Raw genomic sequence first — 17,205 nt, 5'->3', positions numbered from 1 at the left:
AAGGGAGGGGTGGGGAAGAAGGTGTTTTAAGATTTGGTTTTATTTTCTCATTATCCTACTCTGATTTGATTGGTAATAAATTAAATTAATTCCCCAAGTTGAGTCTGTTTTGCCCGTGACGGTAATTGGTGAGTGATCTCTCCCTGTCCTACCTCGACCCGGCGCCCAGCCAGGGTCAACCCACCACACTGATATAAGTGTTCATTTTTATTTTATTCCAAATGCAGAGAATAAGAGGGACAGAGTATTAACTTGTTGATAATGCCTTAACTAAACGGATGGTTTGTCCCCACTCACGGCACTGGTGTGAGCACCAGGATGAATTCAAGTGTAAAAACAAGCAGAAACCAGCTCCCTGTGTACAACCTACTGCCATGAGAGTGCATGTTCCCTTGGCTTCCATTCCTTGTGACAGGTATCTGATGAACACAAGGGTAGCTTCACCCTCTGCAATTATTTACCATTTGCATTCTGAACTCCTTCTATTCTCATATGCAGGCAAGAAGAAACTGCTTTTGGAGGAAACCTGGGTAACAAAGTTTCAAGCGTGGAAACTGTTAGAGCCCTTGAAAGCAGGGATCTTGGGACATACTAGATCAGTTGCTTCCTGCCATCTGCAATAAGCTGTAGGTTGTTAACACCTTATCCGGCACCCACCAGCATCACAGACCCAGTCTTCATCTTCCCACACTCCCACCCCTCTCCTTGACTTGTGATTCCTAAAGGGATATGAATTCAATGGTAACTGCTACAGGTCCAATCCTATAACTGATGATCTGCTCCAATTTCATCCACTGCCTGCTGAAATCAAGGAAGCTTTATAGAAGTTTACAAGAACTTTGGATTATGCCCAGAGAATAGATTTACACTTGAATATTTGAAAACCTTATGTGGTGAGGTCTCCTAGAAAGACAACTAGCTTTAATATGAAATTATTTCTCTGCTAGAGAATTGGCAAAAAACCATAGTAGTAGTTTGCTATTAATTCTGTGTAGAAGCTACATAGCTGTTGTAAACCAGCACAGCTCCATGGAAAATGAGTGTTGATGTACTGATTTACATACCTATGGATATGTACCCTTTAGATTTCTTGAGTAATTTCTATAGGAACATTTCTAGAATTTAATATATGAGCTTCTATGTGAATTTTTCCAGTGTTTTGAGAGGTTCTACCCATTATTTAATGTACATTTGAACTGTGGTTGAGAGTAAATGCATGGACTCCCAGCACTACCTCTTGCTATTGGATGAAGAAATGAAATAGTCAAAGAATACACAAGAGAGGCAGGGTATGAACTTTCATTAGACAGCAGTTCTACATGAAGTTCTTTAACTGCCAAGTCCTACAGAGTAAAGAGATTGCTGCCAAGATGTTGATAGAGTATTTCATCCATATGCTGACTGGTCTTCTACAAATTGTATTCACCATTTTTTACTGAAAACTGATGTCTTATGAACCATTGAAAAATACAAGGCTGAGATTTATCCCCCTACAGCTCTTTATCTTCTAGACATCATGGAAATGAGGACGATGGTTAAGACAATGGTTCCAGCAATTCCACCAACTGTCATTCCCAGGATGTCCCCACGGACCTGCCTTGACTGACACCTCTCACCTGTAAAGAAGAAGGCTTGTCCTGATGGGCACCTGAGAAAATAAAGTACAGATTCACATGGATCAGGAGTTTTTTCCTGCCCTATAGGCCCACCTCAAGGTCCTCACACTCACTATCCTGGATGGGCAGTTCCCATTAGAGGGGTTCACGTCACAACATCCCCACCTTGTTTGGAGGCTATTTACATCCCCTGGAAGCACCACAGAATGGGGGGGGGGGGGGTTGCCTCCCCTTATGGCTGCTGGTAGAAGCTAGTAAAAGTCACTGCAGTGAAGTGTTTTGTTCCTATTGCTCCCTGAAGACCTAGTGGCTCAGACCTCTGAGGTCTGTAGCTCTGAATACTTATTAGCTGCATCATTTGGTTCAGAAGAAAGTCAAGGCAAGCAGGGAAGAGATCTGTGGTACCTGCAGCTTGCTCTCCCTTTCACATTCACACAGACTCCGTCATTCTGGCAAGGGTTTGGGTCACATGGGTCTTGCAGATAAGGCAGCCGGTCTTGAACGGGCTCCATATCCTGGGCTGCTCTCTTCTGCCTTTCAAGAATGAGGCCCTCCATGAAGGCAGATTGTCCAGGGCCAACAGGGACTTCAGTGTTATTGAGGTGACTTAGATCTTTTAAAAAAGGAAAATGAGAAGAAAGACATCAGATAACAGTGAGTGATGCTATATGTAGGATTCTTCATACCAGGGGCTCACAGGGCACTTTGTGGACTGCAGGGTACTCCTTGTCCGTTTGCCCTTTACAGAGCTCTTGCCATACCACAGCAAGTTCTGCATATTTAAAGCACAAGGTAGAAAATAATACTGAAATTATGGTAACTAGTTAGGTAAATCAGTGGCATTCCGTACTTTGAAAAATTATGCCAAGTGTGGCTGTTCTGTTTGAAAATAAACACAACAAGGAAGGCCTTTTAGTATGTTCAATGCTTAGATATGGACATAGCTACTGGTTAGGGTGCTTAAAGACATCTAAGAAGTTAACCTTCGGTAAATCATTGCCACTTAGATTCCTCTGAACCCACAATCACTTTAGTCAACATCACCCACCTGAAACTAAGACACAGAAATGCTTTTAAAAGTTGATCCCCATTAGAAGAGAGGATGTCTCAGAGACAGGTGGCAATAGTACTTGAATGTATGAAAAGAGATAGAAAGAATCACCCTTTTTGTAAGGAGAATCAGGAAGAGGGTCTTTACCATGAAATTCTGCAAAAATAATCAGGTCATCATTTTTCAGGAAGCTTCTCCGTCTCATCTGGCTGTGGGATATGAAGTTAGTCCATCCCCAGGGTACACTTCTATAGCAATTGCACGAGGCATCAAATTTTCCAGCAATTGATGGTTTGTCCCATATTAAGGTTCTGTTATTATCTGCAAAGAGAATATGAGTGACGAATAAGAACCACAAAGTTCTGCAGCTGGAAGTATGACATGGCTTTTTTTGTGCATTACAGTGTTAAATGGGATTTCTGCTGTAAAATCAAGTTCAGAGCTGAAATTCCCAAACAAATCACAGAGGATTGACAAATTCTGGGTGCCAGCAGATCCTTAGATATGGTCTGCATGAGGACCTCTTAGTCTATGTGAGGGCATTGAAATTCCACAACGCCTCTTTCATTGAGGACTAACCAAATGCAAGTTACCTCCTCGTTGTCACCAGCTAAGAGCTCCCTCCTGTTTAAGGACACTTCCTCAACAGTTTTTAAGTACCTATGGTTTAGAGTCTAGCAGATTTTGTTCATTGCTATGGTTCTGTTAAACATATTCATACCTAAGGTTTAAAACCTTCAGTAGTAGGTAGAAAAAGTGTGTACTAAAAAAGTGGAAAAAGTTTTTTTCACTGGAAACACTTCCTCAACAGTTTTTAAGTACCTATGGTTTAGAGTCTAGCAGATTTTGTTCATTGCTATGGTTCTGTTAAACATATTCATACCTAAGGTTTAAAACCTTCAGTAGTAGGTAGAAAAAGTGTGTACTAAACTTCCACTGGAAAAAGTGAAGAGGGATGGAGATTCATCTCTAGTATTTTGTTCTGTACCAAACTCAATATTGTCCTGTTGTTCTTATTTCTTTGAATTGCCGCATCCATGGGGAATCCTAGGGGTGGCTGTGGAACTATGGTGCTACATGCTATATAAACCTGGAGTTAAAAGGTAGCCCCTGTCTGAAAGAGTTCATAATCTGCAGTCTACACCCAGCCAAGCAAGACAGGCTTCAAATGCTGCAGACTGATCTCACAGGTGTTTTCAGGTATTTTTTTCTTAAATACAGCTACAGTGTGAACCCTGTGCATTCAGACCATGTATGTTCAAGTTAACCAAGCCTCCAAAATGCAGTCTTAACTTAAATTATTGTTGATTTAGTAATGGAATACAGCACCCTGCTGGCATGGCACCGTCCCCTGCTGATATGTCACCTATCATAATGGGCAAACCATAGGTAGAACGGGAATTGCAAGCTCTTAGGAGAACTCTGTATTTAGAGTCAAACTCAGATATCCCATGGATTGTTCATAATAACACCAACCTTCTGTGTGTCACTTTTCACATTAGATGATCTTTCACAGGCAGGAATTCTGAGTCACACACGGGAAAGTCATACACAGGGAAGTGTCCCAAATTGGGAAATGCAGCCAAAGTTGCCCAGCTCTGAGTCCTACACTCAGTCCTCTGACTCGGATTCCTTGGCTTTCATTTTTGTCATTCCTCCAGGTAGACACCACTTACCTGAGCTAACATGGTCTTTGCTTGTGGTGAAGCTTTTGCTTGAGGACATCCTTTTCAAGATGTCAGGGTCCTGGTCCAGCACTGTGAGTATAGCTTGGCGGTTCAGAGCTGGCCACTCCAGGACACCGTCGTTCTCTCCACTGCACAAATGAAAGGCAATGCGAGTGTAGCCACTCATTCTGGAGTGGGGATACAAACTTATGCCGAAACCGTAACCCTCAGGGCTATAAAACCGGGGGCTTTGAATAACATCACTTGATGCGTTTTCAAGGATTTGGCTGAAATTCCGAATCACCCACACAGCCGTGGGACAGGGGGTCTCTGTCAGTGTGACATCATCGATAGCAATCCCACCAGATGAAGACCTGGGGTTGCCCTTTAGTCCTTGAAAGAGGTAACGGAACTTCTTCTGAGCGTTGAGTGTTACGTGGGCAATTTTCCAGTTATAGTCATTATCCGCTTTGGTAAAAGGAAAGCAAAACATTACCATCAGCATGATTAGTGATGTTATGAAACAGCTTATTCCTAGCCATCCATTCCAGCTGCATTTTTAGACAGCTGGACCTCTCACAGAGTCGTGAGGGCTGGAGATCTTAAGCTGATATTGTGATTATAATATACTCACATTGCCTTATCATCTAAATGCTTTGGACACATTGTATTAGGAACTCTTCACGCATTAATGAATGACAATCTCTAGTATAAAGGGCAACAGTCTAAAGGCCAAGACATAACAAGTGGATGGGAGTCAATGACCCAATATGTTAGAATTAACTGTTGCTGCCACTTTTCCAGGGACATATCCATCCCTGCAAACTGCTGCAGCTTGATATAGGCTGGTTGTCACAGGTCTTGGGTTTTGACAACATAAACGCATAGTGCCACAGTGGCTTAATTTGTCCTATTTAGCAAAATCACCCAAAGTGGGAACTCAGTTCACATTTCCAAAATGACATATGTTTTTATATTTCCAACCATATGAAAATCAGGCTGGGATTCTTATTGACTGCAGATGAGCACAGGTATTTGCATCTGGACAGCTCACTGTTAGATCATCAAACAGCCAGTGGAGATCTAGTCAATTGATCTCCAGCAGAGTTTGGGGTCCCTCTCAATCACTGAGTGTAACATAACATTATTAGGAACATTGTGGCTTCTGCTGTGGAGCACCTAAATTACATTATTACAACCCACAATTTCATTGCTAAATGCCTTCAGGTAATACCAAAATCCTTAGCCGGATTGCAAGATATTCTGGTAGCTTTGGGAAAATCTGTTGATTTCTGAGCCAATCCACTGCATTCATGGACTCAGTAAGATAACTTTTCCTCCCCCAGTATTCTATATATTCCTCATATTTCCAGCATTACCTTGAAAGGTTTGAATTTTCCTCATCTTGCGAACATTTCCAGTGCCATCATCCTCTTTAAGCCAGATGATCAGCTTGTCAGAAAGGCTTCCTGTGATCTTATAGAAGAACTGGAGACACTGATGAGTTCTCTTTGGATAAAGGATTCGAGACTCTAGGATTGCCACCTCCTCTGCCTTGCCAGAGCTGGTGCTGAAGTACATGAAATAGCCAGCATCTGTGAAGAAAGTGCGGAGTGCCACTGTCTCTTTCCAGGTTTCCTGCTAGCTGCATGGTGTAAATTTATCATTTCCGCCCCACTTTTTTAGTAGGCATAAGCATAGTACTTAACATGAATAACAGAGGAAATGGTATGTGATAACCATCCAAGATGGACCAGGATAAGAACGGGACTAGTAGTTTAGCATACATACGGAACTCATTGCTAGCAGCTTATGTCAATTTTACATTAATTGGTCTAGTTGGAAGTTGGATGCCTCAGGGGTGTCAGAGATATGAGACAGAGGATTCAGTGCTGACTGCAAGTGACTAGTAAACATATTTTTTACTTGATTTATACTGAAGACAATCTAAAGGTGCAATCTTAGAGATCACATGCTATGTTACCTTGTAAAGAGTAAAATAATTTCTTATCAGTGATGAAGATAATAAAAAAGAGTTGGACATGGAACTAACACTCTCCTGACCTTGAACATGAAAAAGCTTTTTTTTACAGCTTGCCCAAAGACTTTTTGAAACTCAGCTTCTCAGTTTGGGGAAATTATTTAAGAATTCTTGCCCATCTAGTTTAATTTCCCACCAACATTTTCTGAAGTGTTCTTTACTTTAGATTTGAAATGTCTACTTTTATCCTTATATTTGCAAGGGATTCACCATTTGCACATATATCTTATCTTGGTATCACCACATGGAGTTGTCACGTCTTATCCGTATTGCATTGCTCTTTTGTTATTTGTTATAGTCTATGATTAAATTAACAAGTGAAATTCTTTTAGCTGTTGTGTGAAAGCTTCCTCTGTTGGGGGCTGGTTTCTAGGACTCTTGTCCAAGCTAACATCTAGGGCATCACCAGTTAAACCTGCAGCTGCATAAACACAGTACAGCCTCCTGCACGGTTAGTGGAGCTGTTCGAGCTGTTCTGTTTATCGTGTTCACTCTAACCATGTCAGGGGAATATTCTCCATTACCTCCCACACGGTAGCAATGCTTCGAACTCATACCCATAGAAACCTTGCCAAAGATACCTAATTGCTTTATGCACATGTATGACACTTCACCATAAGTTAAATTTATGTTAAATTTAAGTATGTTAAATATAAGTATGATCACTGTTGCTCCAAGTGAGAAACAGGGCTGTGAGCTTTATTCAGGTGCCTAACTTTGTTGTTGAATTTATTATGGTATCAAACCCCCAAATGATCTAGGCTCTACCTCCTTTTTAATAAGAAAGTCAAGTAAAGGCAACATCAAACATCTGTGGCAATTAGAATACGTCCTTAGCAGACTTCAGCATGGGGATACAGGGATCAAATCCAGAGCCAGGCTGCCAGCTCCTTTCTAAATGTTCGGCTGTACTTTCCTTCCTTCGGTTTAGCCAGTATTAAGTCAAAAACCCAAGAAGTAAAAATTGTTTGGGCAAAATATGATCCATCTGTGTTAGAAACCTAAAATTTGCCCACACTTGAGATGACTGCAGAACGAGTTCTCCAAAAATGTCTAAATTTGAATGAACCAAGGGTCATTGTAAGGCGTCCAAAAGGCACTCCCTACTCATGCAATTAATTTAGACACTCTGGAGATCCTCAGAGGCACTTACCCCTCTCCATTAACTCTTCAGATGACGTCGATGATTATTTTGTACTGAGTCACTAGATGCTAAAGCATAAGTGCAAGTTAAGTGCTTACTTTAGACAAATTGGATTTTACCTGATAAACAACTCAGCAAAATTATTTTTCAGTTACTGAATTATACTATGCAGGCAACAAAAAAGGAGAGAAAGAATTAAAAAAGTCAGATGAGGTTAGGAGCATGTACTTCTAGAAGCTGTCAGATGGTTTTCTTGAGTTATATTGCATCCTTGGACCTGATCAACAAATACCAGCATTATAAGAGGTTGAGGATCTGTTTTTTCCAGTGGGTGGGTCACATAAGGGGAATAGTCTACTCCTGAGTGCAGCAAGTCAAATTTTTCCTTTACCAAAGAGTAACAAAGCACAACTGAATGTGCTTTAGGCCAGGATTCCTTCATTCTGTACTTAGGCAAAATTTACCACAAAAATCACTTTTTTTTTTAAGTCTGTAGTAGTTCACCCTGTCTAAATAATGACAAATCAGGCCCTTGCTTTTCAGAACTGCTTGTTGGGATTTAATCTTTATTCTCACTTGTAAGCTAGCACCCTGCAACTGTGACTGGGGCTGACTCCACCCTTTTTGAGATTTTATTCCTCTGAAAAATGGCAAAATTACCATGTGAAAAAGAAAATTATCCCTAAACTCCTATCATAAAATACTTTGCAACTTTCTTCTACCTCCAGAACCAGCACTCCTCAAGCTTAGCTTATCATTCACTTTGCAAACACAACATTTATGAGTGGCTACGAGTGCTGTTTCATTCTTATCATGGGGTAACATAATTCTTATTCAGACTTTGGAAGTTGCAGTAAATCCTTTTTCAGGTTATATTTAAAAGGCCTCTAGTTAAGATTGTTCTTTGTCCCCTTTTATCTTGCTAGTGTGGAGAACATTCCACTATGTTGAAAAAGCTTAATGAGAGCACGAGTGCAACCATAAACACACTCACAGGGCAAAGACACGTGAAAGGAAAAAGGGCTTTTTGCTTAATTAGAAACATTACAATTCGAATGTTTGCTGGTTAGTATTCTAAATATAGTCATTTAATCCTGTATTTTCAGAGTAGCCAGTACTGGGTTTTCTCAAGGCTCGACTATGACAGGTTCAGAGAAGTTGTTAAAGACACTGTAGTTAAAGTACACAGACCAGCACAGACATGCGCAAGGGACCATTACTCCAGCTAACCCGTTTTCCATAGGACAGTGTTCTGTTACTTCCTTACCTCTACAGCGCCCAGAAAGTGTGTGGTCTTCCTGCCCTGTAGCACTGCTCTGTTGATGGACCCAGTCTAGATCATCTCTGGTGCCCTGAATCATGCCGCAGATATTTTCAAACTCAAAAGAACACTGGTCCAAAAAGGTGTGAGTTGAAGCTGAAAAAAAATGCACACATGGTTACCTCCAAAGTAGTATCTCATTAAAATTTCTGCTCTAATTTTAGGGGGTTTTGTTTACACTAGTATAGACATCATGTAGAGGAGACAACCCAGAGCAGATGTGAGCCCAAAGACTCAAAAGAGGAAAAGTTTGATTCCTGGAGGGGTTCCCTGCATAAAGATACCAACACTTGACCACTTTGCAGAAGGTTAACAAACTCCCACGCCACAGCTGAAGCACAGTGACTGGTGGTGGCTGTCTTTATGCCTGCTTGTAAGCCTTGGAGAGACAAGTCACTTTGTGGACAGTGGTGGTGTTGCATTTAACCATTCCTCTGCTGGAGGTTATTGTTCTTCATGGCTCACTTGTCTGCTTGAGGAGCATAAGCACTGTTCTTCCACTTCAAGCAAAGTCCACCCAGTTACCTTAGGCTGGTTCAGCTGAGTTTGCTTGCAAGTGGATGCTTCTGTTGGCAGATCCATGGGGACAAGAACTTCTCGCTAATAATCACACACGGTGATAACATCTTCAAACCAGCTTAGCAACAAACTAGGCAGAGTGTTGGACTCTAGTCTTAGCCAATCTCGGGTGCAAAATAATCTAATTGAGACCGACTGTCAGTAAAAGAGGACAAAGTACAGTTGCATTCACCTCCCAAAAGAGGCACAATGAAGCTGCCCACACACCAGCAGAACACAACCACATGTCTGAACCCCTAGGAGCAACATGGAAGAAAAGATGTGAATGGATTGACTTTCATTGACTAATTGAACTTTTACAAAAGTAATGACAGTTAATAGAGCCAAAGAGAGGGATAAGGAGGGAATAAACAGTTTGGGTCTCTACACCACAGGTCCTCTCCCATACCGCCTCAAAAGCACCTGAGAAGAGCTTTTGTGGTTTTAGAGACATAAGGGAGGTAAACCAGCCAGGCTCAAGTATAAACAAAGAAACAGTTTGCCATGGTTAAATTATGACTCACTGCAGTTATACATGCGATTCAGTCTTTCCAGGTCAATGGCACTGAAGTCTAGACGTTGTCCAATTATATTATCAAATTCTGGTATCTTCGCTGTGATTGTAGGGATGCTTTTATTTTTGTTAAATGAAAGTGGTTCATAGTGCATCAATGATTCGTAGTCATAGGGGGTGTTCAGATCAGTGATGAAGCTGTCATCATACCTCAGAAAATTGTGCTCTTGGTCTGGTAAAAAAACAGAACAGTGCTTCATTTTTAGAGGAACTGGAAAGGAAATGGCTTTAGCATGGCCGCTTGGATACAGTTTTCTGAGACAGAATTGATATACCTGAAAGCAATTACTTTATGATAAATTATTCAAATTTAGCAAGATTTGTTTATGAAGTAACTTGGATGACAAAGCAGTGTCTTTAGATTGCAGTTCTGCACCCTCACATGTGACTTCAGTAAGTTCAAAATCAAATATCAATGAGCTGCAAAGAATGGGATATATAGGAGGTCAGATTAGATGGTCTAATAGTACCTAAACATCCTGAAGGATTAAGCTTAAGGATTAATGTACTCCATTCCAGAGGCTGTGAATATTGATGCAAATGTTTCCCAGGATATTCGATCATATATGAACAAGGAGAGGCCCTGAAGCCCTCCACTTATTAAGGGGACAGGTATGACAGTCCTGGAGTGCCTCCAGGTTCTGTTCTTCTTTGAAGCAAAGAATACATTAGGAATCTGTGAAAAAAAAAATGGTTCTACCCTAGATTGACAATATTGCTATGATATTTCTATTGAAATGTCTTTTAGAAACATGTTTCTCATGGTTTCTTAGAGAAAGCTTTTCATTATGAAGGTGTCTGCTAGGGCAGAGAGAGGGAGCCATTTCACATATTTTGGTATGGAAGTAAAGAGAGATTGCCAGCATTTCCAACCACAAGTATTTTCAGAATATTTGGCATTCGCTCTCCAAGAATAAAGAGCACATGACTGCGCTCGGTGGATAATTACAGCTTCTCTGTGTAAAGGCTGCCCTTCTCTTCTGCAAGTCCATTCTGGGTGCAAAGGTCTTCAGTCCAAGGCTTGAGATTGTATAAGAGCTTGGGATTGTTTTCTTACAGATACTTGAATTGCACCTTTTATCAAAAAGGGTAAGAATCTTGCTAATTAAGTGCTATCACTTTTTATAGCTGGGGGAAAAATCTTGGCAGGACACAGGCATGTGTAATGAAGCTGGTTTTTAAGATCATTACCAGGCAAAGGGTAACTTCTGTGTGTTTTTAAAAGAAATAAACCATACAGCAAGGAGGCTATTCCATTAGGCTGTCTTGTGTGTTTTCTCTGAAGTCTAATAGGCTTATTAGCTTTTCTGTCAACAGCAACAGGAATAGGGGATCTCTCCTCTCATCAGCCAGCTATCTGCATTGCAGTTTATGGAAATGCATTATGGCAAAAACTGTTACCATGCTATTAAATTTGGGTTTGCGGATCACTAATGCGGGAACAGATGTGCACACACACAGAGAGCACAGTCATATCAGCCTCATTTCCCTTTAAAGGAGCAGACATCTTTCAGATGGCTTCAGTAGGAGTCTTCTACTTAATGAATTTGCCTAACTGGAAAATGAGATTTTATAGTATGGGTAGAAACCCACATAATATAGGAATTGACTGTAATGATATCAGACCAGCCCCAGGACTCCATCCAAAATAGTGTCACAATAAAGTCCATTGAGAGAAGATTGAATGATATATTTTTGGAAAGAAAAAAAAAAAAGAATGCATGGAGAATTGGCACTGTTTTGTCAAGCTTTTCAATACCTCTGTACATCACGGAGCTCACAATAGTGCATTATAAGTACATTGTAAGTCTTCTTGCTTTGGAGGTGATTAGTTACAGTGCACAGCAAAAAGGGGCCCAAAAGTTAGAGTCTAGATACTATTATCATCATCATCATCATCACCTTCATCACCATCATTCAAGATGAGATCAAGTTAGTAATAAGGCGACTTGTTTTTAGTGCTGTTCATAACAATAAAAATGATGGTCTGCAAAATCAACATCCACATCCCATCTACTGCTCAGCCACCCCAAAAGAGACTACATGTACAGGGTAGAAGCAAGTAGGAATGCACATGGCCATTCAACTTGGGGCAATTCAAAATATCAGATACTGCACTTAGAGGGCAGCAGAAATTGCTTGTACCAGCAGTTCTTATCTATCCAAAAGAGACCACAGTGGTCCCTGAATCTTGTTCCTTTCTGATGACTATTTTGCATGTATTTTTCACTTATTTGCAAAGATGGTGAGTGCGTAAACCTGGAGACTGAAGTGATCAGTTTGTCCACACAGAGCGTGAGCAATTGCAGGATAACTGCAAAGTTGGCACCATCACTGGCATCGCAAAGCTCCATCACTGGGAACAAGAGTTTAATCTTTGCTAGCGTGCCTTTCAGAACTTGTTATAGACTCCCATTCACCCTTTTTCAAATATATGATCATTAAGTAGTATGGAACCAGACCTCACAGGAGGCAGCAGGATAAACTGCCTAGGGACCAGGGGCACTGTGGAGAGTTTGCTGAAATTCAGTACCTGATGATACTAAGGCTGATGGCAAGAACCCGCAGACACACTGGGCAGGGGAGAGCAGGCTAGAGCCTATTTTATGTGTCTCATCTGATCTAATCACTTTGAGGCTTCTTCATGTACTAAGTAAATCTTTCCAGTTTCAGGAAAGACTGAATCTCTGAGTATAAAAACCTTTCAGATTTTGAGAAGACCTTTGATTAAAGAAGAGCCACCTGAAAGCTCACCATGCCAGTAAGTTTACAATTTGCATTACACAGCAAGAGAAAAGAGACTCATAGAGAGGGGAAGTGATTTGTTCAAAATCAGAGAGCAGACCAGTCCTGGAGCCAATGGGAAATAAAGTCTTCTGACTTCCAAGCAGGGCCTCTCTCTTCTGGCCTTAGACAGTCCCTGGTCTTTGACCAGAGAAGTTGTATCAAAATACTGCTACAGCTACAGATTGATTTACAGTGGTCTCAGGTGTGGCCCAGTGTTTCTAAAACCATATCTTTAAGAAGGTCTTAAAATCTAGGAGGGAAAATAAGATACTGATGGGTCTGCACTTAACAAAACCTGACTTGAAGGTCAAAACCCACCTGTAATAATTTCATCCCACCAGATGGTCACATAGTCATCCCGGTCCATCCTCGACTGCTCATGATAAAATCCCAAAGCATGCAGGATCTCATGTTCCACAATTGCTCTGTAGTCACACCCTGTCCCAATAGAGAGGTTCTGTCCAGTCTGCAGGTCCCCCACCATGGACCAACACCTGAGAAAGAGATCTTAGTGTCTGTTAAGTAGAGTTTTCTTCTCTGTATTTAAGTTCCCATTCTGCTCACTGGATTTAAAGTAATAACAGAAGAGGTTTAAACATAAAAGGCATAATATAAATCATTATTTAGCTGCTAACCAAGTGCCTTGATAGCCTACAGATCCTCTGCTCTGAAAGCAAAGTAAGCCCTGAAAACATACTTACTATCACTTGCATGAGGCCAGCATTTTACATACCCTCTGTTAGACAAGCTCACCTCTGATTTTTGAGATCCACAGAAGTTTAGTCCTATATCAGCTGCCATTTTGCCAAGAAACATATTACATACATAGAAACAGTAAACTCGTCAAGACAGACTGAGCTTTTCTGCAATCACTTGGGCTAGAGAAAGGATCTAGGAGGATTTAGGATAGCAGCATTTGGTCCTTTTTAACATCAACTGTGCAGTGCATTGGCTGGTGGGAAATTATGTCTCTTTGTGTGAGGGCACGACTCAGCAGAGGCTAACCATGATTGAGGAGGGAGCTCCTCAGCCAATTCACTGGGAACTTTTTGGGGTAGCTCGAGGATGATGTGGGAAGCAACTGCTAAAGAGCACCAGCTTGGACTGCAGCTGCATTTGCACATCACAAAGCAGCGTCGGGTCAAGTTTGTTGAATGAGCTCTGAACACACCAATGTGGGTACTGAAAACAAAGAGCTGGAGCCTATGGTCTCTTGAATAGCTGCTACCAGGAGTTTGCAGTACCAGGCTCTTCAGCACCAACTTGTCAAAAATCATGGTGCTTGCACAGTCTGGTAAGAGAAGTGTCATAGGACATATTACCCAAGGAAGAGCTGAGGGCAGAAATACCAATGTCTATAGGCCTTTATGAAGTTCTGGGAGAACAAGGAATATTCACAGCTGATATAGTGAGAAGATTTTTGTGCTTTTCTAGATGTTCTTTCAAAGCATGTTTAGATGTAGGAAATAAAATAAATCTTTCCAGGTCCTGGAAAACCTGAATCTCTGAGTATAAAACCTTTTGAGTTTTCAGCAGGACCTTTCATTAAAGAAGAGCCACCTCAAAACCATAACACTATTACAATAAACTGGCTTTCCATAGCTTTTTTTTTTTTTTGACCTGTTTCAAAACAGGTTTGGGGTTTTTTTTGACCAAAGATTTAAAAATCTAAATTCTGGCTATTCACATCCTTGGTAAGTTAAGAGGATGTACACGGGGGTGGTTTCACCCACCACTGAAATGGAAAAAAACCCTAGGTAGGAAAGTGGGAGCAGTTGAAGAAAACACGGCAATGCTGGGTTTCACCTTACCAGAGAGTAACCATCCAAATGTTAGATGCCCATTCCAAGTTCATCACCTGAACATCCTCTGCAGTCAGCAGAGGGAGGCAGCTGCTTCCAAGCTCTGTATCTAAGAAGGCAAGATGGGTTGCTTTCTCGGTGGCCTCTTTTTCTCCGCTGACAACAAACTTAGACTAAACTTTTAGACTGCTGAAGTCAAATGGAATGAATTCCCAGCTGATTCTACACAGCAAAACTAAACAGAAATTGATATAACCCTTACCCGTTTTCTTTTCTAAAGAATATGTAGGTTCTCTCTCCTTCATATGGCTTGAAATCAATGCAAGACTTAAGGCGGAACATTTCAAATGCCTGGAGAATGACTCCTTTGGCATTCAGATCTGGAAAATATGCATCAGGAAAGCACCTTTAACACAGATCATTCACCCTGGAAAGGTAAGGTATGTACACAGATATATGCTTGGGACCAAAAGAAAAATTATTGAAAAGAAAAATGATCGAATTTGATTAAATTGTGTTTTGCTATGATAGCTGTGGAAGAAAAAAAATGGTTTTGATATAAAGGAGCCATCTAGTTATTAGTGAATTTTAATGTGAGAGAACCAGTTCTGAAAAAGGTAATTTTTTAATCACAGTGACTCCAGCGCAAATAAGGATTGGAGCTAAAATCTGAATACAGTATTTGCATTACCTAGGTTATCACCCAGAATATAGGGAATGGGGAACTTCCATCTGTAGGTCTCATTTCTTAGGGCATTTCGCTGATTTTGCTGAAAAGGGAATTAACAGCTGGTGATGCATCTGCTGCAGGGAGATGGGCTGATTTGTACCAAAAATACAATTAGGACAAGTGATAGATAAAAAGTTTTTAATTACTTACAGGGAGCAAGATATCACCTTGAAAGAGGTCCAGTCCAGCAGCTGAAAAGTAGTTTAATGAAAGATAATGTAAATGAAATATCAAATATCAAATGTATTTCACCTCATAAACCATATTGAGCCTACTTATACAAGGTTAATGTCCTTGGCCATTTACAGAAAATAAAGAAGGACCAGCCTCTCTACACTGAAATATAGGGACAGGTCTAAAAGTAACAGTAGTTTTTATTCAATATTTACTACTCGGCAATGTCTGCATTTTTGGTGGCAGAAATCTGGTGGCCACCGTTATCCATGTCTAGTTTGATAACCTCTTGCTTGCTGTCAGGCACTGGCAACAGTCACACAGTGAGACAATGCTCTAGAGAATATAGTAATACTAAGTAAAGCATCAGGAAGAATATCGTACAGTGCACCATCAAAGGATATATGGAAATTTGCATTACAGGAAATAAAAAAAATAGAGGAAGACAGTACAGTGTGTTGTGTCTTTTCCATTTTATTTCCTTACTACTTATATAGAAGCTCAATAAACATCTAAGCTATTTTCCACTTTATAACACTTTATAAAAATCATATAGACTTAGGGGGGGAATGCTGGTGGGACTCCAGAGCCTTTCCAATTGATACAGCGTGTTACTGCCTTAACCCAGTGGGTCTGTCCAAACTTCAAAAGTGAAAGACATCTGCATGCCTTGTCCACATAGGGTTACAGTCCTAGGATAGACTCATGTGTTCTAAGCTATTTTCCACTTTATAACACTTTATAAAAATCATATAGACTTAGGGGGGGAATGCTGGTGGGACTCCAGAGCCTTTCCAATTGATACAGCGTGTTACTGCCTTAACCCAGTGGGTCTGTCCAAACTTCAAAAGTGAAAGACATCTGCATGCCTTGTCCACATAGGGTTACAGTCCTAGGATAGATTCAAGTGTCATAGCCAAAGGAAGGTAACTGAGAGCTCACTTAATTATATTTCTCTTGTTACCACGAACTACCTGACCATCAGTCACCCACGTCTTTTTTACGATACTGAAAATTCAGCATTTTGCTCACAATTTTTCAGGCTTTATGAGATTTTAGACATGAACTCACCTAAGTTTATGTCTGGAATGTCTTTGATTATCTCACCAACATCAGCATCTGCTGCTGCAAGACAGATAAAACGTGTTCAGATGTGGTGGCACACAGCAAGCAAAAGAAAATGCTTCAAAAATCAAAAGAGTTCACAGAGCACTTACCAGCTTCACTGGAGAGGTGCCTAACCTGAAAGAGAATAAAATACAACCACTGTAAGGTATGAGATGCCTCTGGACCAAGAGGAGCCTGTAGAAATCAGGTTTCTACTTACAGAGACTGGAGTACCATACACATAACATAACAGAAGCGCCAGGCAGAGCAGGAAGATGCTGGAGCCCATTTTTGCAATGGAAAAAGAAGCTGGTCCCTCTCATCTCTTGCAATATATAGGGCATGCTGCTGAGCTTTCCACAGAACATCAGCCAACCAGCTTCGAACTTTCCACCTTTGTAACATTATAACAGCAGATTTTCCTCCATGATGGTATTGTTGTTATCAATTACCTAAGTCCACTTTGGATGAAAGTTACAGAGAGGAATGTGATAACTTCATGTCTTCAGTGCAGCTGGTGAAAGGCCCACCCAGACTTTGTGCAAGAAGATCTCAGTCTGGCCCAAAGTTGCTGACTCCTTCCACTCTGCTTGTTAACTGTCAGCATTACAATCTCGACTGCGCAGCAGGAAA

General features: G+C 40.9%; 1 protein-coding gene across 1 annotated transcript; it reads right to left on the bottom strand.

Annotated features, from left to right (window-relative positions):
- Positions 1–1,469: 1,469 nt before the first annotated feature.
- On the bottom strand, positions 1,470–16,861 carry LOC103906920 (meprin A subunit alpha). Its single transcript, XM_019474565.1, has 14 exons — positions 16,793–16,861; positions 16,683–16,707; positions 16,537–16,590; positions 15,442–15,482; positions 15,253–15,331; positions 14,824–14,941; positions 13,078–13,253; positions 9,923–10,144; positions 8,787–8,936; positions 5,714–5,929; positions 4,344–4,802; positions 2,815–2,988; positions 2,022–2,229; positions 1,470–1,648 (listed from the first exon to the last, which is right to left on the bottom strand). Exons 1-14 carry the CDS (start codon positions 16,859–16,861, stop codon positions 1,501–1,503), a joined length of 2,139 nt encoding a protein of 712 aa, XP_019330110.1. The 3' UTR covers positions 1,470–1,500.
- Positions 16,862–17,205: the final 344 nt, after the last annotated feature.

The sequence above is a fragment of the Aptenodytes forsteri genome, unplaced genomic scaffold (genome assembly GCF_000699145.1).
Source record: "Aptenodytes forsteri isolate BGI_AS27 unplaced genomic scaffold, ASM69914v1 Scaffold57, whole genome shotgun sequence".
In the NCBI taxonomy this organism is placed as follows: Eukaryota; Metazoa; Chordata; class Aves; order Sphenisciformes; family Spheniscidae; genus Aptenodytes; species Aptenodytes forsteri.
The sequence above is the reverse complement of the archived record's forward strand: the minus strand, read 5'-3'. Positions and strand labels throughout refer to the sequence as shown.

Bases quoted from the DNA above. Each gene is read 5' to 3' on its own strand.
- LOC103906920 (XM_019474565.1), bottom strand. From the start codon at position 16,861: ATGGGCTCCAGCATCTTCCTGCTCTGCCTGGCGCTTCTGTTATGTTAT. The intron at 4,803-5,713 runs GTAATGCTGGAA...CTTTTACCAAAG, and splicing joins GAAAATTCAAACCTTTCAAG to CGGATAATGACTATAACTGG. The intron at 1,649-2,021 runs GTACCACAGATC...TTATTTTCTCAG, and splicing joins AAAGGGAGAGCAAGCTGCAG to GTGCCCATCAGGACAAGCCT.